The 23,575-nt window shown below is 37.9% G+C and overlaps 1 protein-coding gene across 1 annotated transcript; it reads right to left on the bottom strand.

Moving 5' to 3' along the window:
• Dh44 (corticotropin-releasing diuretic hormone 44) lies at window positions 1-21,905 on the bottom strand. The gene is made up of 3 exons (XM_089858905.1): window positions 21,473-21,905; window positions 2,063-2,929; window positions 1-636 (listed from the first exon to the last, which is right to left on the bottom strand). Exon 2 carries the CDS (start codon window positions 2,914-2,916, stop codon window positions 2,215-2,217), a length of 702 nt encoding a protein of 233 aa, XP_089715031.1. The 5' UTR covers window positions 2,917-2,929; window positions 21,473-21,905; the 3' UTR covers window positions 1-636; window positions 2,063-2,214.
• Between the last annotated feature and the right edge of the window lie 1,670 nt (window positions 21,906-23,575).

Genomic DNA, 23,575 nt, shown 5'->3' with positions numbered 1-23,575 from the left:
TTTTATTTCGTCTGCTATAAACTTAAAGTTTAAATAAATACAAAATAAATATTTGATTTAGCGAGAATGCGTCGCCAAGTCAGTCCGTCAATAATTACATATCGCGCTTCAGATCAGGTTCTAAAGAGCTTTTAAGGATTTAATATTAATTATATTTTACTATAAACTTTTTGAAAATTTATACATTGAATTAGCGTTAGCGGAACTGTTCTAATTTAATCTGAATTTTGACAACGTTTCCCCAAAAATTTAATTATTTAATTAATTAATACTGAATGCGTTTTGGTTAGGGTTTATTATTATTCTCGATTTAAATACTTGTTTCTGAATATTGGTGAATATTTTTCACTACTTTTATAAACTCCTTTTTAACAGAGTTTTCTTGGAAATTGGTAACAATTGGTTTTTAAGTTTTTATCTAAATCTTTTATACAGCTTAGGAAAAACCGAAACAATTATTAGATTATGACAAACCACATTTTGTTGTTTTTGTTTTCTCGAAAGAGTTCATTCATATTAATTAACTTAATTTCTTGACTTCGAATACACAACAATAATTTGGTAACCTAGCTACAGTTTTTATTTTCATATCTTTTTTCGAGGTAGTTCCTCAGTTGTCAACTTGGTCTCTATATTCTAAAGAAATTGAAAATGTATATTTAAACATCTATTTTCTCTACAAGAAAAACAATGGGGCAGGTCAAACTAAGAGCCTCATCGAAGATGTACATCATACGATGTGGCTAACAAACGGGCTGCGTTATAGACCCTATAGAGAGCTTTCAGTTGGAGGAGGAGCTGAGTCTCGTGACATGATTTACGCTGCCATATTGGTGGGTTTAAAGCAGGGAATGAGCCTGAGACCACCCAATATGGCTATCAGAACAGCGGTAAGACTTGGGAGGGTGTGACGTACTACTATCCCATCTGAAAGCTCTCTATAGTGGTACTGAAAGGGGAGGAGCTACATGGACGTGTCGTCAATATCGGTAGAATAAATTGTATGGTCTGAGCTGACGACTTCCAATATGGTCGACAAAACCGAGGTAAGAGATAGGAGGGTGTGACTTCACGAAAAAGTTCGTGACTATTCCATTAATTACTAATAGAGAAACCAACACACAGGCGGGTTAATTCCCTCGCATCAAAAGACAACGCCAGGCAGAGCCTTTGGCTAGCCAACTCGTGCTGCCTCTAGCGGTGCTTCTTGGTGCGAAGGAAATAACCTAAGCATTCGGTCTCATCCCTGTGATGTTTGCTTTTCTGCTAGAATTAAGAATGGGCTAAAGCAGTAACATTTTGCGACACGAGAACAGTGAGATTAGGGGAATGCATCTCGTTGGATTCCCCCCTTCTTCAGCCCCATGCTTTAATCAGTGCCTAAACTCCCCTAGCTCGTGCCACATTTTTTAGCGCCAAATCTTGGAGGAAAGAAGTGAGATGGAGTAGGAATGTTGGTGGGCCTTCTGCGGCAATAAAAATCTCCCAGAGTACCTCGCGTACGCCCCTACCTTTGGAAGGGGATTGTTAAGTGCTGCCGTGTAACGCCATTTAAAAATAGAAGCTAGTTCTCATGAATTAGCTTCTAGTTTTAAGACACAGGGTTTTTTTTCCACCTACAACACTAGTGCTTAGCCGTTAGGCCTTGAGCACCAGGAAGAATTGAGCGGGAGACCCTACGCGGCCCAGCACTGACGGGGGCCGTTAGGGCTTATGTGTATAAGCAGGGAAGGAAATGAGGTTTACTTGGGAGGTGACGGAAGGTGGAATTGGGGTAAGTCACCTCCGGCGGACACGGGACAGTCGGCACCTATAGGGTAGGATCGCCGACATGTGTCGTATTCCCTCAAACTTTGCCGCCCAGAAGCTTGGCTTACAGGAGTGCGCCACACTCCCGGCCACAGGGAGCATTGTTGACGTTTTCGTACCGTACCACCCTACCAAAGCTCCCATCGAGGATGCTGGGAGGAATTTGTTGCCATGGGGTTAAGATTTCTACTCCATCTCACCTCTCGTCTTGCAGGTCATACTAAGGTTACAAAAAAAAACTTGGGCAACTTACTTTTTATCAAAATGTGAAATACTCGTCCCCCCGTTTTTTTGAAAGAATTCTACTAAAAAACATTTCAGTCGAATGAGATAGTCGGGCGCGATTCAACTTGAGAGGTCGGAGGTCATGGAGTTTCAGGGAGAGTGATGAGAACGTTTTTTTCGCTAATAGTAATCGGGAACGCTTCTTTTGCCCTTATCAGCCAATATTCTTTCATTGTGCCTAAGTATTTCCTCTTTAGCTTGGTGCCTCCTCCTAGCTTTTTCCCAGAGTTTGCTCTGTCTGAGTACTTCTAAAGGTCCCACGATGGACAGTGTCGGTCCGGAACTCTTCATTTCCCTGACGTGAGCACCGGCGTAGTGATCCGAACTCTGTTGACTTCCGGCCCCGTTTCGTATTTGACTTTGAAACCTTCGATTGAACAAGTCCCGATAGTTCGTTGGGAATGTCAGACTAGGGTTCTTTTTCACCATTTCCGGTATGAACGTGTCTTCGTTCGTCGGAACCTCTTTGACCACGTGGTCGGCCTCGTTGTCGTTGGAAGTCCCACTACCGCTCGAAGCCTTGTTCCTCAAGACACCGAGGATCCTAAGCGGCTTGGGTACGACAAGTTTGTCTTCTTCTTCATCATCATCGTTATCTTCGTACCAGTCCGTGGATTCGTCGCTGGTACTAACCGGTTCGAAGCTTGATAAGTCGAAGTTGAAGGATTGCCGAGGGATTTGTCTGGGAAGACGAGTTTCTTCAGTACGGATTAAGGATGGTTTGTTTGAAGTGTTTTCGTCTCGTGGATGCCGGAAGGGGAACGCCGGACTGGAATCGATTGCTATGACTAAGAAGGCCGTGGCCAACAAGTAGCGGTACATCCTAACACGTATCCTGAAACGATGCAAAAGACAAGGCCTAGTTAGAATGGCGATTAATTCAAAGATTGAAAGGTAGGATCATTTCTATTAAATTTATGTTAATGACTGGCTAGTAAGAATACTCCCTGATATGGTCACTAAATAATTTGAATATCTGAGCCTGTTTCGTTCAGATAAAAAATATTTGAAGAGTTTTATTCATAACTAGCAGCAAAGGCTTAAAAATTAGAACAGTCTCTTCAAGTCTGCTTATTATTGAAAGGGAATATATATGGCCCAAGTCTTTCTTTATGTAGGACCCCCCTGCCCCCTAATACTTATCAGCGCCCTAAATGGCTTCCTTTGTGGATGACCCTAGCTACAGTACAACACACCACTATAAGTCGCTTCAAAATCATGCAAAACCAAAAGATGCTGGCAGTTTTGAACTTTAAAGAACCGAGTTCAAAATTATAAATATTGTCTAGTTATGTCATGAATGCGAAAAACACCGTATCAGATATCTTGTTGATAGAATGAGTAGTTTTTGGATAAATTGCAGTGCAGGGTATTCCCTAATCTAGTAGTATATTTAAACCCAGTCTAAATCCTCTTTGTGAAATGTTCCATTTATTCTACGGTACTTTCAATGTTTGGACTTTGGTGAAGTTTATATGCCAAACGCGGAATTTTCAAATGAATGGAGGCTTTGTATTAATAATATTGATATAACGGTGATGAAGCGTAGAATAGTTGGGACATCATAATCTCGACCCTTATCCCTTGAATAACATTCCTCGAAAGACGACGTACAAAATTTCAATCTCATTAGTCTGGAATCCTTTGAAGCGAGGTTAAACAAACTTGTCTAGAAACGAGAACGCGTCACGTGTGCTTGACCTATCTTGTGTATAGAATTCAATGTTCCAATCAGCCCGAATCTAGTTACGTTGAAACCGATAATAAACCTTGTAAAACAACGTTTTCGGACCCGGTGGGTGACCTCACGTGGAAAAATTATGTATATATTAGTCATTGATTTTGGTCATTTTGTAAAGTTCAGTAGTCCGCGAGTCTTGGTTTAACAATAACTGACGTAGAGGATAGCAAAACAATGTATAGTTGCTATACTGGGACCCACATTTTGGCACGAAAACCAATTAATGATTTCACCCAATATCCTTATTATATCTATTCCCACTTGACCCTATGTGGCAACAAAATTCGAAGGGTTAACACCCACCAGTCCTAATGCCCAGCACAATTAACATTGGCCTCAATTGTGTCACGACGATTACCAATAGGGTCGCTCTTCTTAAAAATCATGACTTGACCCCACATGGCAACAAATTGACTTGAAGGATTAACATAATTAACATTGATGCCAAATTGGTACAACGATTACCACTATCGTCACTAGCTCTTCTTTTAAAAATTATAACTTGACCCCAATTATGGCCACTTGACCCTACATGACATCAAATTAACTCAAATAGTTAAGGCTACACCATGTCTGTATGCCCAACCCAATTTACATTAACCCCAACTGTGTCTCAACGATTACCACTAGGGTCACTCTTCTTAAAAATTATGACTTGGCCCCAATTAAGGTCACTTGACCCTACTTGACATCAAATTAACTCCTCATGCCCAACACAATTAACATTGACCTCAATTATGTCACAAACATTAGAACTAGGGTCAATCTTATTAAAAATTATGGGTTGAACCCAATTATGGTCACTTGACCCTGTATGACTTCAAATTAACTCAAAGGGTTAAGGCTCCACTAAGTCACCATGCCCACCATAATTAAAATTGACCCCAATTGTGTCACAAACATTAGCACTAGGGTCATGCTTCTTAAAAACTCCGATTTGACCCCAAGATTGACCCCATATGACCTCAACGTTATATTTCCACCATGTCCACCTGTTCAACATAATTTACATTGAAGCCAGTTGCGTCTAAAGTATTATGACTGTAAGGTCACTCACGCTTCCTAAGAATACGACTTGACCCCAAAGAATGTTTTGCTTCGAAGATCGCTTCTGTATCGAGGTTTTGAGGGGATCTCCGTAAATATAATTAATTTGGTACCTATCATAAAAACGCTCTCTGTTCCCCAAAAGAAAGAAAATTGAAACTTCACTTGGGAGTTTCAAATGATTTATAGTTCGGTAAGAAGTTAGTGAATGCTTCCTTTACCATGCAGTGTAGTTTTGTTGTATCAGACAGTGATAAAACCGAAGATATCAGAAATTTGTTAACTTAGACGCTTAATTCCAATTCATTTATGAGATCAAATAACAATGAATCTATTACAATAACCCAGCCCTGATTAGGACTACTTTAGACCAACGCGGAAAGACCAAACCCAAGTTGACCAATCATCTTTTTAAAACTGAAATATCTTCAAAAATGATGGATTGACATATACGTATAATACCTCGAAAAATAAACCAACCTGCTCTTCCTGAATTTGAATTTCCTGATGGATCCAAAGGCGTTTAATTCTGAAATACAGGGTGTTCCAAAAAGGGTGGTACGACCAAAGTACAGTGAGTTCTATGAACGATTTTGACTCGAAAATGTACTAGGACCTTTTGGCCCAAAACTTTCGAACTTGCAAACGGTGGTGACCCTTTGGTCAAAAGGTTATAGAATATTTTCAACTCAAAATGATTGGTAGAACCCACTAGCTGTTCTTCGGTTCTAATACACTTTTTTGGAGCACCCTGTATAAATACACCTTCACAAGCGAGGGGTCGGACATTCTCACAAAATACGGAGATAAAATTAAAAATACAAATTTTGTTGAAAATTGCACCGAAACTGACTAATATTATTGCAAATTTTGAGAGTAATTAGTGATTATCTTAGTAAATTATCTAAGATTTAAAATTTTTTCCTTAAAACTATCTTTCTCGCTCACCTTGTTTACGAACAAATGTGAGATGTTTTCGAGGGGCTAGTCACTATCAACGTCCCTGTACACCGATTACGGACTACATGTAATTATTTTAGCACTATCAAGGGCACGCTTATTAAAGATAACGCGTAATCCTTGCAGTACAGTCAAAGGTCCAACCATGCACGTACACATATTTCGCTAATTGACTAGCCCCTCAGTTACTTCTTTCTACAAATACTATGAAACATTGATAGTTTACAGTTAATCTACTTCTGGATACCTCAATATAAGCGAATTTTCGGTGTTTCTGTTACATAAAAATGTTTTATATCGATGCCACATCAAGAAGCCATAGCAAAGGAGGATATAATGTTATTGGGGAAGGCCCTTTTAGATCTAGACCCCCAAATTGGATGTAGGTAGTTTAAAAGGGGCCCTATGTATATAGCTATATCGCTTTTAACTATATATACTTGTACCAGAAGTGAGATGAGACTAGAAGTACTGAGCTAACCAAATTCTTCACTCGGCGAAAGTGAATATTCTTGATAACACACCAACGGTTGGCCCTCTAGTGTCGGTTTCTGAATTTCCCCTCCAAAACGTGAGACGCTCGCGGTGGTAGACCGCCGAACTAGATTCAAGCACCCCGTCCGTGTTTCGCCGCTTTAGGTTGAGGGGAAGGGGGTAAGAAATATTTTTGGAACTCGACCAATTTTTTTCTCTCTAGCGTAGGCGCGTGGGAAGCGGCATAAAATCCTCAAATTTGTTCACTAATGCCATGATCTATTACCAATGCTAGAGCCCTTCACTTCTAGTCTCATCTCACTTCTGCTTGTACGTTAATTTTGGGGCGTTGTACGCCTTGTTTCGACCAACTATACTCGATTAAATGCAGTTTCAACTTGACCTAAACTGGCTAGAAGCGGTCCCGATGGAGGCTCTAATATTTTTACTTAAGTATAACTAAGTTAAAACGCTCGATTTATGCCTGTGGATCTATGAATTTATTCTGCAAGAGTTTAGAATTCTGTTATAGCGAGAGAGAGAAAAAAATGTCAATGGGTAAATAAATTACTGGTGATCCTTCTGGGAAATAAGAATTTGTTTTTTAAGCTAGTTCTTGGTACCAGTGAACCCCCTAGCTTTCCTATATATATTTGCAATTAATAAACTGGTTACAAGGACCAGTAATCCCTAGTTCAGGAATATAAAAACTAGTCCTAATCAAAATCATTTAATAAACTGGTTTTGAACCATACTACATGTGCTGTGTCCCAAACTGCAATTGATATATACTAAATAGGTAGAAATGTTAAAAGTATTAGGTTAATTTTGAATTAATGGACTAACTTACTGGATCATAAGTTTATAAAAATGTTCTATAAGTATGACACTACTTGTACTTCGTAATGCTAGAGGCTTACTGCTCGAGTTAGTTCGAGAACGACAAGCGAGAATTGACTACACTCGGTTTTGCAGTTCATCTTCCTATTTAGTCTATACTAAGCCTTTGACAGAACCTCACCAGGCGTTACTTTACGAGAATCTATGACGTACGTCACTTCATGACAAGCACTCAGTAACCGGTGACAAACTTATGGAATATATTTTATGAACTTATGCTGGACTGAAACATCGCTCGCTGAATCAGCGGATCATTTCATCGTGAAATTTGATGACTTAAATTTCAAAATCAGTTTGAAAATATGAGAAAGTTTACGGACATATAGGCAAAATAAGTATAAATTTGGGGAAAGATTGTATAATAGACAAGAATTGGGAATTTTCCGCAAAATTGATTGTCAGAATCACGAGAAATCATAACGGAAACACCGTGCGAGAGAAACACAAAATAAACTGCACGTAATTGACTTGAATGGAAATGCGAACGAGGCTAAAAAGACTTCGAAACAATGGAATTATTTATCAAAACTTCCAAGGCTAGAATTTTATTTATATTTAATTGGGCAAACTTTCTATTGCTCCCGTAAAATAGTTTTTTTTTTTCCTGCGGCATCCGAAATTTAACGAAGTCTCTGGGGATTTCAAAGTAAAGCCTTTTACCTTTTTTTCTTGAAGTATTGAAACGCTTTTAATCAAATACAAATAGAACTGACAATAAACTGAGGCAGTAAGAAGAGCGTATAGTCGACTTACACTGAACAATGTTTGTCTGAGAGAGATTTTAAACGGTAGCGTAATAAGCCTCTTCGATGCAACTTAAGAGGGAAAGACACAGGGGGTAAAACATTGCCTTCCAACTCGCTTTTCTGCGCCTGCGCTCTAGGCGCATTGGGTCGAGAGAGTGCGTAGAGACGGCTATGGTTCAACCACCTCTCATGTCTCTCTGCCCTTTTTTACACTAAATGAGGCTTATATTAAAGAAGAGCTCTTATTGGTCGAGTAGAGAAGCTTGTGAGAAAGAGATCGAGTCTTGGGATGGTTCATATCATACTGGGCACTACAGAAAACTTTCATTCACTGTAGTGCCAAATTTCTTTCTATTCACCTTTGTCTTTAATAAAATGAAAAAGGATTAACTATCAATGAAGATGAGCTATTATACGTTAAGTTGGTTGGAAACGTACTTTTTTTCTTTTTCATTATTTAGTTAAATGACCGCTAAAATAAATCCTTTCAATGGTTTTGAGTCTTTCGAGAATGGAATGTTTAATTTTGAAATTGCTTCAAAAATTTATTTTTAAATTTTTTGATTTTTCATAAAGTTCTTATTATATTGAAAGTTACGGAATTTAATTTAAAATAATAGCTAGGTATTTTTGAATAGTACGAAATATTTATTGCCCCAATATCTCTACGATACACGTAATAAACGTGTATAGTTTTCAGATTGATACCATTTACACCAGGAGGCCAGGCTTATTGGCGTTCAAACTGAAGTACCAAGTAGCCAGCCTGGACTCCTGGTGTAAATGGTATTAATCCTCCTAGTTTGAAAAATATGTATACAAAATGTCAGTGAAACGATGGATGTTTGTCGCGTTAGGAAAGGTTCAGTTACTTTTCTGACCGCCATAGTTCAAAATGACCGCGGAGAGGATAAATTGGCCAATCATTGACATTTAAATTTAATCTGTTAAAGTTTACGAAGGTTGTTAGGAATGGATGTAGCTGTAGTTTCATTTAAAAACGAAAAGCAAATGTTTTGAAATCCTGTTTAATCTGCTTACAAAAAGGGATGATTAAATTCCTTTCTTGGTCTGTTTGTTGACCAAATAAAATTGAAACTTCCGAAAGGAAAGTTCGGAACTTAAGTCGAGTCTTTCAAGAATACCTATTGAAGAAGCGATTTTTTTTTCTTGGCTCTTAGTTTTCGTATAAGTTTATAAGATATACTCTGTAAGTGTACACACTTCCTAAAACGATGCCAGAATAAGCCTCATCCATGTAACTAAGAGGGAAAGACATGGGGGTAAAACATTGCCTGCTCTCTAGGCGCTTTGGGTTCAGAGAGTACGCGGAGACGGCTTGGGTCAACCCCTTTCCATGTCTCGATACTGAGGGTTGCCTACGTAGTGGCTATATGTTCCATAAGTATGACTCTACCTATACTTCGTAATACTGAGAGTTAGTTCGAGAACAACAAGCGAAAATTGACTACATTCGGTTGATTTTGCAGTTCATCTTCCTATTTAGTCTGTACGAAGCCTTTAACAGCGTCTCTCTAGGCGTCGCTTTACCTCGAATCTATGACCTACGTCACTTCATGACAAGCTCCAGTTTGTAACCAGTGACAAACTTATGGAACATATCTTATGAACCTATACTCCCAGTAACAAGTGTCGAACTTATGGTTTTTAGTTTAACCGAGGGGGATATAATATCAGAAAATATATTTTGTCTACATCAGTACATCCTTGGAGAGTTCTCCTACTGTTGAAAGTATTTTACAAAATGAAACCGAAGCGAAAAGGTAAAAAAAAAATCTCCTGGGCCATCTTTCCGGGAACACAAACTTTAGATTCCCATTTCTCCTTGATCAGAGATGGATAGAGGATAAGTCTCGGTATAGGCAGACATTTACAAATGGAAAACAAGTGCAAGAATCGTGTCAATATTGATTGATATACGAGCGGGGTTTTTAGTATAACCAGAAGAGGATAATAGAAGAAGGATGGCACTCTGTATACTCGTAATACTTTAGTTATGTAACATGGTTCTTCCCAGGGTCATGCACCTTTTTGTTTGCTCTCCCGCTCATCAAAATTTAGATGGGCATCGCACCGTGCTAGGTTGAATTCTATAATTGTTTGGCACTAAATGCCCAGCAATCAACCCACAAACCTCGGTTGTCTTGACGTGAGACAAAATGGCTGAAGCGTATGCGCCTTGGCAAATAATTAAGCCCTAGTAGAGATTGGTTTATTTTAGAAGTAGGAATGGAGAACGATTTACTTCAGTCCGACTCATAGCCCGGTATAGAGCCCTCCCTCCAAGAATACGTATTTCCTTTTTACCTCTGTCGCTATGACCCGCCTCTTCTTTCATACCCCCGTGGAAGGGGGTCCGGGACTATGACGCGCGCCCATTACTCTGATCTCCATTCCTGCTTCTAAAATTAAATCTATGCCAGGCCCTATAGAGTAATGATGAGGGAGCTTTTTATCGCGTATGTGATTAGGTTTAGTAACCTTGCTCCAAATGTTCTGCTGTTGGGAAGAATCGTGTTACAATTACCCCGCATTGTGGTACACTTCTTTCACGAAGAGAAGTATTATATGCTTCTGGTATAACTGAAATCCCCGAAGATCCGAAGACTGCTCCGACTTAGTCCGGCTGTTGGTCCAGGGTTAGGTGTATTTTTGGTTTTGTCGTGCGCGTTTCTATACATCTTGACCTCTCGGAATCTATAGACTGCGGACCCAAATTCCCTGAAGTGACTCCAGGAGTCCAGGGAGTAAGTAGGCAAAATACATTACCCGCTTTCAACTTCCTCTATTCCAATGCATCATCCTTGTATACCTTTCTGTCAATTTATGTTGGGATATTTTGAAATGATATATTTTAGAACAGGTATCGCATCTTGAAGAGGTAAATCCCTAAATGACATTTTAGACCAATATAATTTTACTCTCGACTCAAAGTTTGCTATTTTCTATTCAGCTTGGTTTAACCATAAGTTTATCAGATATGTTCAATAAGCATGACACTACCTATACTTCGTAATGAAATTCCTGTATTATAAGTAGTATTAAACTGCCCAGTTTTGTTGTTATGTGCGTACAAAACTACAACACATTTTTTTAACGACTACAACCAGAAGAGGCTGATAATAACGAAACAATTAATTCCTAAGTATATAGAATCATAAGTTTATAAGATAATTTCCGAAGTATGACACTTCCTATACTTTGTAATGCTAGAGACTTACTGAGAGCTAATTCGAAAACGACAAGCAAGAATTGCAGGCTACACTCGGTTAGTTTTGAAGTCCATCTTCCTATTTAGTCTGTACTAAGCCTTTGACAGCGCCTCACCAGGCGTCGCTTTACGAGAATCTGACCTACGTCACTTCAGACAAGCTCTCAGTAACCAGTGACAAACTTATGGAGCATATCTTACTAACTTATGGTTTAACCTGTAAAAATTTCAATTTAGAAATAATGCGGTTAAACTATTGTTATTTGTTCGCTTTATTTCAAATCTAACTTAACCTTTCTATGAAATGGATAATTATTATCGGCACGCTTTCAATATGCTCGTTTTCCCCGATAGTCTTTTATAGCTGAGTTACAACCTTTTCGAAGTCAAAGGAGTGTATCAACTCGTGGGAATATAGATCCATTTATGTTTATTTCGCGTCATGCACCTTTCACGGTGTGCGGTGTGTTGGTAGCTTTTGTTTTTGCTTTCGGACACTTGGGACGGTGAGAAAGAAACATACTCTATTTGTCCGTGACCCGAGTAATAGAATTCGGTTGTACTGTAACTGACTGGAACTCAATGCAACGACCGCGAAACCGTACTTGGAAGGTTATCATCAACGTACGAAGTCAAAGGTGAACTTAAGTTAATCATGAATGCTCGATTTTTACAATCCTGAAGGGAATGCCAGCTTTTGTGCATAATGTTTCGAAACCCGATTGTCATGTAAGGTTTCCCTCTGTTAAGGCCAATGCTTTTCTCTATAATTTTCTGGCTTCAACGCGAGTCAACCTCTTAAAAAGGATTCAATTAGTGTATTCAATTAAATTGGGCTTACTATAACCATAACCGAACTGGAGATCACAAATTTAGATGAATTATACAGTTGAAGGTTACGTTCTTTAGTACGTTAGATTTCCAATCTTTCATTCTACCGTGTACCTTTCTTATATTTATGTTTCATTCATTCACTAGAGCCGCGCAGGAATATGTCTCGATCAAAACAATACGACTTAATTTTAATCGCGATTCAAACAAAGGCCAAGATTCAAAAAAGCGAAAAGTCTACGATTGAAATTTTCTCGTCTGTTTCCCGCGGATCTTTTTCCTCTCCCTTTTATGGTGGTCGCCATAGTGTGGCCCCCAATGAATATCACCTTGTCACCTTACTCACCTACCGTTACTATCAAACTCTTCCGTGTTTATCTCATGATGTATGGAAGATTCTTTCATACCCCTAGCAACGGATGATATCGGTATAGAATTTTGCTAATGCGGAAATTTTCGACGCCAGAAAGCGAGTGCTTCTATTTTCCATCAGAATCTTGGATATTTTTAGGGTAATATTCCATAGAAGAATCTAACAAACAACTTAATTAAAAATTAACCCCAATTTAATTTTAATATTATCTTCTTGTATTGTGGGCGGGCTGCAATCGCGTGTTCTGCACGCGCCAATGGTGCGTTCACGTGCTGAGTACGAAGTCTTCAGAAGTCCTCCATATACAGGGTGTTTCTGATAAGTCTGTCATAAATTAAGGGGGATGTTCTTTGGGTAATTTTGAGTCCAAAATGTAATTTCTATGACATTTTGTCGTCCGGGTCACTGTTTTAGAGTTATGATTTGAGTATTTTAGAGATGGCCCCTTAAATTTAATTAAGAAACTTAAAGACAACGATTTCTAATTTAATTAAGGGGTGATCCCTAAAACACTCAAATCATAACTCGAAAACAGTGTGGCCCTGACGCCAAAATGTCATAGAACTTTGACGACTAAAAATCGCCCTAATAAGAACATCCCCTTAAATGCCAGACTTATCAGAAACACTCTGTTTTATAGACCCATTTGTTTGTCTTCAAGCAACTCAGTTGCGAGTATTAAGACCCTTAGCTACCATTAACTACAATTAGTTTTGGACAGTTTATTTTTATTGTTAAATAGACTTCCACCTTTCAAGGAAAACTACCTCCTAGGCTGACTGGACTTGAACGCGAGTAAATAAAATAATGAAAAGAATGATGAAGAGACACAATGATCTTCCATTTAATGGTCATTAGCTTGGCGGTTGGTTATTTCTTATGGCATAAGATATGTTTAATTCCATAAGTATGACACTATCTATACTTCGTAATGCTACTGAGAGCTTGTTCGAGAACGACAAATTGACTACACTCGGTTAATTTGGCAGGACTTCCATCTTCCTACTTAGTCTGTACTAAGCCTTTGACAGCGCCTCACCAGGCGTCGCTTTACCTCGAATCTATGACCTACGTCACTTCGTGACAAGCTCCAGTTTGTAACTAGTGACAAACTTATTGAACATACCTTATGAACTTATGGTTATGGTTTATAAAAGAATGGGTAGGGGTCCCTTTGTATCTGGCTCGGTTCAATGTTCGTTCGTAAATAAAAATAATATTGCATAAAATAGTTTCTATAAAGACAGAAATTTCTTTCCTTAATTTGAATTCTAATTAGATAACGATGTCAAAGGTCATGATTGGTCGAATTCCACGGATTTCATTCTATTATTCATTGGCTGTAAGCCCCTCGTTTTGTTTAAAAATCTTGGTATTAGATAAAAAAACAAACACAAAAACAATTTACTTAATTATAATTTGAATCACGTCCATCCATTAATTTACAAAGATTACTGGTAAAGAAATTATTAATTGGCTATTAAATCTTGGGCTTTAGCTTCAGTTTAAAAGAAAAGCTATTAGTCTCCCTTCTTAGTTCCGAAGCGTGTCCTTAATTCCCTAATTTGAATACACAAGCAAATTAATACCACTTAAGATTTCAAGCAAGACGGGAAGAGATAACCCTGGCTAGGTTCCTTCGCTTTTCTTTATTGGCTATCATTTATTTTATCCACATTTTGATGGTTCTATATAAAAGTTGCTAAGCCTATCTACTAGAAATTAATCTTTTCTCTATCAGTGTTTCTGTCGAGGTGTTGGACAATGAATGGTTTTCTTCTCAGCTTCAACTTCAGTGCTCAGCCAACTTTATTGCGTATCACAAAGCGGGGTAATTGTAATATGATTGTTTCCAACATCAGAGCATTTGAAGCAAGGTTAATTACTAAACGGAATCACATACGCGATTAATAGTTCCCTCATAATTTCTCTATTATCGCTTAACTATTTGCCAAGGCGCATGCGCTTGTGCAGGATTTTTGTCCCACGTCAATACAATCAAGGTTTTTATGGGTTTATTGCTGAGGATTTAGTAGCAAGCAGTTATAGAATTTACCCTAGGAGGGTGCGATGCCCATCTGAACTTAGTTTGATGAGCAGGAGAGCAAACAAAAAGGGTCAGCCTGGGAGGAATCATGTTACATAACTAAAGTAATAAGAGGATATATAGTGTCCCTTAATGTCCGACCACTCTGGCTTTTTGAATATAATATGTAGGAAGTTATTATAGCTAATACCATGTATAATTAATTCTTACAACCCTCGATCAAGAGAAGTTTACAGCGACTTACTTTCATTCTGAAGTTTATACCTAAACCCACGAATGTTATAGTTTCGCTATGTTTTGCTAATTGCACTTTATAGCAAGAGTGTAGAAGCTTTGCATACGGCGCTTACTAATTAGAAGTCTTCTCATATGGAAGGGATGAGTGTCATTTTATCAATTGTATGATATTTCAGTGACTAAGTAGTCAACCCAAATTTGATCACATAAGCAGAGAGAATTGGTTTTCTATAGAAAGTGTGCAGACAAGTGTTGCCAGTCATTCGTGAGTGCAATTCAACAGAATGAAAGCTTGTAGTTCAGTTCGATTCAGCTTTAAACCCGCAGGAGATGCTCTAATAACAAATGACTGGCAACCCTGAAGCACAGTTTATGAAACGAGGGAGGAAATTTCTCTAATTGCACACCATCTATAGAGTGGTACTGAGAGGGGAGGAGCTACGGAAACGTGACGTCAATATTGATAATCTAAATTGAATGGCCCAGCTGAGCTGACGACTTCCAATATGCTCGCCAAAACCTTGGTAAAAGATACGAGGGTGTGACGTCACGAGAAAGTTCGTGGTAGCAGACTATAAATAGTGCTTATAGTGAATCCCATAGATATATATACGGGTCTAGATACCCTACTGAATCGGGGAAAATACGGAGATGACAGCTAGCAGTCGACGCGATTTTCCCGGGGGAAGATACCTAGTGCGCCATCTATCGCTGAATTTTGAAAGCTAAAAAATTCGATAAATAACTTTTGCCAGCGGGCGTGCTGATGCTTTGCAATAACAGCTGATATTTAAAGAGATTTAAGCGAATGTTTGTTCAAAGTAAAACTATTTCCTAATCTGAAGGGGAGGTCCTCTTATTCTGTTCGTAAGCAAATCATTTTGTAAATAAGAACAACTGTTAACCATCTTTAATGCCTTATTTCACTAACATTTCATTAAAAACACTACTTCTTTTACATAAAAACTATTTATTTCACTTAAGAACATAATTACACGTATAAAGGAGATCAGAAATACGTAAAGCTATTTGAAAAGTTAAGCCTAATTTGAATTTCCCGCGCTTTCCATATTCGAGTTTTTCGTTTTTTTGTTTCTTGAAACTCTCAATAGATGGCGTTTGGATCTAATTCCCCCGCCGTAAAGCGTCGACTGCTAGTTCTCACCTCCGCATTTTTTAAAGGGCCTAACAGAGGGGAAGTGTATCTAGACCCGTATATATATCTATGGTGAATCCACGAGGTGCTTTGAATATTCTAAACTTTCTAAGTTATTAAAAGAAAAATTTTAATATTCAGAGATATTTTTACTGCGAGCGAATTTTGAAACTTTAAAAAACTGAGTAAAAAAGTTGTTCGTTCAAGTGCTACATTAATCTAATTAAACTCTATTAAATCTGAAGAAATTTTAAAACTTTTTTCCAAAAATTTTTGCATAAATTAAGTGTATTTGGCTAAAAATAAGTAAGAAATTGCGGGAAGTGTTTGGTTTAATTGGGAAGAGCCCGTACTGTATAGTGATGGGTTGTTTACAAACCGAGGCGCGTAAATTTTACCAAGTGTGTCGAAATTAAAGGCATTTGCATGATGGGCTAAGTTTCATCGCGTTGCCCCATCTCGCATACTAAAACCCAGGAAGTTGAAAAGAGTAAGCTAAAAATGATTACGTCATCGGGTGTTGAAATTGACCTCTCAAGGAACTTTGAGCACTGCTTTGAGTTTTGCGAGTTTTCGACATTTCGTTCAGTTCTCGCTTCAAAGGCTCTGCAATCACGGTGTACTACACCCCAAATTTAACTTAAACGCGAGTCTTGTACGCGTTCTTAAAAAGTAAAAGAAAACTTTTCAGACTTCAATTAATGAATAATAAGTTAAGAAGAGAGTGAAAACACTCTTTAGAAAACTGAGACGTGGAAATTCGTCCTAAAAAGGCTTCTTCGATTACAACCATCTGTATCTGAAGAGTTAGGCTTGTAGAGATCCGATTGCAGTAGTGAGATTTTGACCATTTTGAGCTATAGTAGAAGTATTTAATGCTTCTCTTCGAGAGAAGTGTACCACAAAGCGGGGTACTTCTAACATGATTCTTCCTAACATCGCTTAACATTTGGAGCAAGGTTACTAAACCGCGCGATAAATAGTTCCCTCATCATTACTCTATTAGCACTTAACTATTTGCCAAGGCGCATTTGCTTGTACATGGATTTTTGCCCCACGTCAAGACAATCAAGGTTTGTGGGTTGATTACGTAGGATTTAGATCATTTAGTACCAAACAGTTATAGAATTCACTCTAGCACGGTGCGATGCCCATCTGAACTTAGTTTGATGAGTGAGATAGCAAACAAAAGGGTGAGCCTGGGAAGAAACATGTTACTTAAGAGGACACATAGTGGCATCGCTCTTCTATTATCCCCTTCTGGCTATTGATGCCACAATGCCAATATAAAAAAAATGGTTTTCAAACCAAATGGACTAAATATTGCGTGAGTATATATGATAAAGGCGCGCTTACTTGACCAGCTTTCATTGAACAAAGTTAACTGTACCGTTCTATATTTACCATTTGGAATACATACACCTATAGGAGATCAGTGTGTACCCGTTTTCTCAACGTATCTTGGCGGATTTTGTGGGAAGTGCTACACTTATCATTGTGTATGACGATTTTTACCTCGCGAATAATCTGTCTCGCTGCACCTTGCGTGAGGTTGACCTAGCGTTGCTACAAACCCATGAAATCACACTTGGAAAGACGCGCGTTTGAGTACTCAAGCCCCGCCCTCAAAACCCGGTTAGAAATTAACAAGGGAGATATGAGGGCGCAATGATTCCAATTAGCTGTATGTATTCCTGAACATCTAAATAGTAAATACGTGGAAAGTGGAAACCCATTTAATCCATTTATCACTGAAAATTTCTTAATTCCGAAAGTCACCTCATCTGGTTACTTTTAATTCAAAATGAATTTTCGAATTTATAATTAGTTTTCCTGGTAGCTAATTTTGTTGAGCCATTAACGCGCTAGACCGAAATAGTTATTTCATCTATAGCGTATGAAATCGAAGTTTCGAGAAATCAATAAGTTTTAAAATCTAGAAACATAATATTTGAAATATATTCGAAACTCTGAAATGGCAAATTGTACTTTAGTAATTTATAATTTTAATAATTCCGAAATAGGCTAAATTACGAGTTTAAAACTAATCAGACTAAAAGCTTTTATAAATTATAGTAAAGAAACATGTTTTAATGACGGCCAATAAATTTCTACACTATGAGATAAGTGGTTTGTTCCGATTGCTGGCAAACTCTTTCACCAATAAATGATTCGTAACCGAGTTCATATTCTCATTTTCCAATTTATCTCTCGTTCTAAATGAACCATCCGATAATTTTTTTCATACGAAAATGTCTTTAATTTAGTCATTATGCAAATTTTGAGGCTTACGTAATGTAATGAAGTTTAGAGATCATGCACCTTTCCAACAAGGGATTCCCTTTACCAATTTATAGTGTAGTGTTCTAATTGAATCACTCACTATACAGGGTGTTTCGGGAACGTCCGTGAGAAATTAAAGGGAAGCCGTATAGTATCGTCTGTTTGACATTGTATGTGAACAACAAAGACCTTAGATAGGGCTTCAAAGTTTCCAGTCCACAAAAGCTCTTTCGTTTGAAGCCATATCTAACGTCTTTGTTGTTCGCATACCCATCAATATTCCGTCTTAAGAAAACAATTCAGGTTTTCAAACAACGAGATGATCTATTCACCAAAATGATCTATTGGGTACAAAGGAGAGTCTACATTTAGATGCCAACCTATTCAGTTCGTTTCTGATAAGTCTGGATCATAAATTAAGGGGGGATGTTCTTTTGGGTAACATTGAGTCGAAAATGTAATTTCTATGACATTATGCCGTCCGAGCCACTGTTTTCAAGTAGAGATTGGAGTATTTTACGGATGACCCCTGAAATTTAATTAAGAACCTGATTTAGACAATGATTTCTAATTTAATTAAGGGGACGTCCCTAAAACACTCAAATCATAACTCGAAAACAGGGGCCCGGACTGCAAAGTGTCATAGAAACTACATTTTCGACTCAAAATTGATTTCACCTATAGAACATCCCCTTAATTAAGGGGGTCACTGTTTTCGAGTTACGATTTGAGTGTTTTAGGGATGACCCCGTAATTAAATTAGAAATCATTGTGTTTCAGTTTCAATTTAAGGGATCAACAGTGAAATACTCCAAACTGAACATGAAAACTGTGGCCCGGACAACATAATGTCATAGAAATTACATTTTCGACTCAAAATTGCCCAAAGAACATCTCCCTTAGTTTCTGACAGACCTTTCAGAAACACCCTGTTTTTAACCCTATGAAAACTCTCCGTTAACCTTGTAACTGAGCATATATGACCTTTGACCCACATTACTTCAGTTAACCCTCAGTAACCAGTATCAAACTTAGCGAAGGTATAAGATGCCTTTGTATTCGCGCGCCATAGTCCCAGTCCCCCTTTCATAATACAAGGGGGGGACGTAAAAGGAGGCGCCGGGCTATTTCGCCTCTCCTCAGTCGGAAAATATGACTGTAATTTTCGTCACTCGCATCGTCGCGCTGACGTGAGTTTTCAAGAACCAATGAGATGCTGGTTGTAATTTAGAGACGGGGATTAACTCCGGACCTACGTTTGGACTGGAGATAAAGCTGGAAATCTGGCGAATTTATACCTTCTCTCTGAGATACTAGATATAACTTCTTGATCAAACTAAATGTAAACTGAAGGCACTTGTTGAAGGGAACAAACAGTGAAAGGAGAGTAAAATTATCCCTAAAATCTTCATCTCGTTCGTCGTTACAATTGCAAGTTAGCAACAATAAAACTTATAGAGAAAAATCACTTAATTATACACTCGTTGGTTTTACGTCATTATGACGAAGCTACGAAACTGCATTTCAGCAATTAATAAAATAAATCTTCACCCCGGGAAGGAAAATGTAGTATTTTCTTGTTAGGCCTAAAACTGCCTAAGAAAAAAAAGGTCGAACAATAAGAATTTAACGAAGAGTAAAAAAAAGCAGTCGAAAGAAGAAAGTATAAGAGTGGAAACAACAATAGAATAATCCCTTTAAAGCGGTCCCAACCGGAATTCCCGAACAGATCCAGTATTGTGCTGGCGACAACGGCTAAACATTTTGCAAAAGTATCTTATTCCAAAGATTTACAAATCCACATAGAGAAATTGGATTAAGTGGAGAGAAAAACTTACTCTATCTTGTTTATGGTTTAAATAATAAGTTTATAAGATTATAAGATATGTTCCATCCATAAGTATAACACTACCTATACTTCGTAATACTAGAGACTTACAGCTCGAGCTAGTTCAAGAACGACAAGCGAACTACACTCGGTTAGATTTGCAGGACTTCCATCTTCCTATTTAGTCTGCATTACTAAGCCTTCGACAGCGCCACACCAGGCGTCGCTTTACAAGAATCTATGACCTAAGACACTTCATGACAAGCTCCAGTTTGTAACCAGTAACAGACTTATGGAACATATCTTATGAACTTATGTTTAAATGAAATTTAGTTGCCGAAATTTTACGAAAATACGATTTTCGAGGTCTCTTCTCTTGTATATTTGTGCTTCACTAAATATTTAGGGCAGCATTGAGGCAAAAAAAAATTGTTTATTTCGCGTTATTTTGTAGATGAAACCATGAACGTATCATTATTGAAGGACCAATACAACAGTTAAATCAAATACTTCTTCTCTTAATCTCTTGTTCTCTTCACAAAGACTTAAGAGCCTCTAGATTATTTTCAGGGTTCATATGAATTTCCAGAAATATGTAGGACTCAACCTTACTAAAGACGAGGGGCCGGTCACTCAGTGTAATCGGTGTACATGACTGTACCATATTGATTACGCGTAATATTTTAAAGCCCTACCCCTTGAGAGTACTAAAATGATTCGGTGTACCGGGACTTTGACAGTGATTAGCCCCTCGATTAAAGAACTGAGGAAATATTGAAATTTCTCTGCACAACGAACGAATTTTTTACTCCTAATTTTACTAACAACAATTTACCAAAATAATTATGTCTTTCCCCCGATAATTTCCAAATATTGTCCAAGGTCTAAAAGACTATTTGATTGATAGTTGCAGGTCTTCCCTCTTCTTTGACCCCTAAATTTGTTTTCTATGAGGTTATACGTCATATAAAAATGCTCGTAACCTTTCGGTAATCGTAAAATCTCTCAGAAATTAAGGGAGTTCTTAGTTCTTACGGCGATTTCGAATCGAAAATGTAATTTCTATCTCCATTTTGCCGCCTGGGCCACTGTTTTCAAGATACGATTTGAGTGTTTTAGGGATGACCCCTTAATTAAATTAGAAATCATTGTCTTTCAGTTTCACGTGTTAAATTTAAGGGGTCATCCGTAAAACACTCCAATCTTAACTTGAAAACGGTATCCCTTAGAACAAAATGTCATAGAAATTACATTATCGACTCGAAATCGTAAGTTCAAAGAACATCCCCTTAATTTCAGAGAGACCTTTCGATATTATTTTATAACTTTATAAAACCTACAAAAAATAAACATTGGAAAGCGTTATTGCGACTTCAATTTTAGTTATTGCTATTGCTTTGAAATGCTTCAAGGCAAAGAAGACCTCATTTCGAAAAGAAAGTTCCTACAAAGCCTAGTTCGACGTTGGTATACGTTCCAGAAAAACACAATTGGAATTGGGATTATTGACAAAATCGGCTTACCTTTGATCTGTGGAAAATTGAATTTCCCACTCTATAAACAAACGTGTTATCTCTGACAAAAAACGGGAATCAAAAGATGAGCGAACTTTTATAATAGTATGTCACTTATTCGCAATCAACGAAATTGAATCCGAACATAAAAACTTAATTTTTTCCTAAGTTATCGTAAGTACTTGATAGTTTTAACTATAATCAAGAAAAAGGAATCGGTCAGACGTGTATCTCAATCTTATCTAAAAATTAACTTATTTCTTGTAATTCCGCTTGATTTAATTTTCCCGCTTTATTCCATCAATTAAGGGACGTTTCCGGAATGTGTAGTGTCACGGGTAACAGGTTGCGTCGAATGTTCCTTCGACTTGGCGTTCGACGGACTTTTAAGCGAGAATATCGTTCCTAGTGTCCTATTGGCAGAAACTTGAGCGTGGGTTGGTTATAGTTGGTGTGTGTGTGAGAGAAAGATGTAGAGAGAGAGAGAGAGAGAGAGAGAGAGGACGGAGAGCGGCTCTACTACACCAGAAAGAGAGAAAGATGAAGGTTGTTTATCCACTCGATTGAAGTAGAATTTTTTTTTTTCTTGGTGGAGATGGGGAGGATTTAGAGTAAGAAATCTCCGCATTGTTCTAGAAAAAACAAGAAATTGTAATCTTAGGTTGTAATATCGCAACTTTCGGATGTGGATTATGACGTAAGATTGTCTGGATTTCACCGGAAAAAAGCAGGGATTTTTTTAACGGTATTGGTTCCGAAGGGAAGATGAAACGTAAAATTTTTTTTCACGGTTCTTTAGGTTACCTTAATTAAAGGTAATTTGAGACCACTCGCTTAATTTCTCTCCTAGAACTTGTAAATAGCTGACATCTTGCATAACACCATCGTATTAGTAGAAGCACCTAGAATTGTTTCTGGACAATGTTGCCATTTAGCTTCCCGAAGGTGAGGTGGCGTAGTGGTTATGACAGCATGAGGATCCCCGGTTCGATCCCGGACTGTGGCATCGGGTGAAACCCGTCCGCGTAGAGTTTGCGAGTTTCTACCCACTAAAGGAGTTTTCCTAAGCGGTGTTACCCGGTTTCTCCTTTCCATGAAAACTTGCTGAGGTTAACGGTAATAGTTAGAGTCGAGTGTAGGGCGCACAATCACATCTCTTAAGAAAACCAAATTAGTTCTTTACTATTTAAACAGTAGGTTGGATTTGCTAATATACTCAACCTAAAATCCCAAGATATGATACACTGAAGTCTGGCAGATACATTGGACATATCAAGCTCATCTTTCATCGAATAGAGCTCTACTATAGGAATGCAACACTGCTACCAGAAGGAGATAGTAGAAGAAGGATGACACTCTGCATCCTCTTAAAACTTTATGTAACATGATTCTTCCCAGGCTCATGCACCTTTTTGTTTGCTCTCCCTCTCATCAAATTTCAGATGGACAACGCACCTTGCTAGAGTGAATTCTATAAATGTTTGGTACTAAATCCTCAGCAATCAACCCACAAACCTTGATTGTCTTGACGCGGCCCAATAACGCACAAGCGTATGCATGCGCCTTGGCAAATAGTTAAGCGCTAATAGAGTGATGTTGAGGGAACTATTTATCGCGTATGTGATTCGGTCTAGTAACCTTGCTATAATAAATATAAAATGATGTTGGTTGGGCAGAATCATGTTACAATTACCCCGCTTTGTGCAGTACTACTTCAAAATATAGTTCTTGGCACTACCCTACATAACCGTTTGTTCATCTATTTAATATTGTAACTTTTCTCAAAGTTTATAAAGCTTCACTCTCCCTTTAAAATAATCCTCGTATCATCATAATGCACTTCCCCGCAATGTATTGTTTGATTTTCCGTATAGTTTCGCGCTTTATTTTCAAATCCGTATAGAGTAAGACATTGTTTTCACATTATTTAAATTTTAAAGTTCATCATATTTTACATCAAAATGCACTCTTGTGTTTATTTAACTTTTGGGAAACAGGCGCGTCCAGTTATCAAAAATTGCGCGTGAATGTATAGAGGAGCATCTCCTCTGCGGTAATAAAGTTTCCGTATTTCAGTAATTACGACGAAAGTAAATTAAACCAAAAGTTATA

The sequence above is a fragment of the Phalangium opilio genome, unplaced genomic scaffold (genome assembly GCF_054372755.1).
Source record: "Phalangium opilio isolate 3A_F unplaced genomic scaffold, DU_Popi_V2 ptg000329l_1, whole genome shotgun sequence".
NCBI lineage: Eukaryota > Metazoa > Arthropoda > Arachnida > Opiliones > Phalangiidae > Phalangium > Phalangium opilio.
Note: the sequence above shows the minus strand (reverse complement) of the source record. Positions and strands in the feature narration are given on the sequence as shown.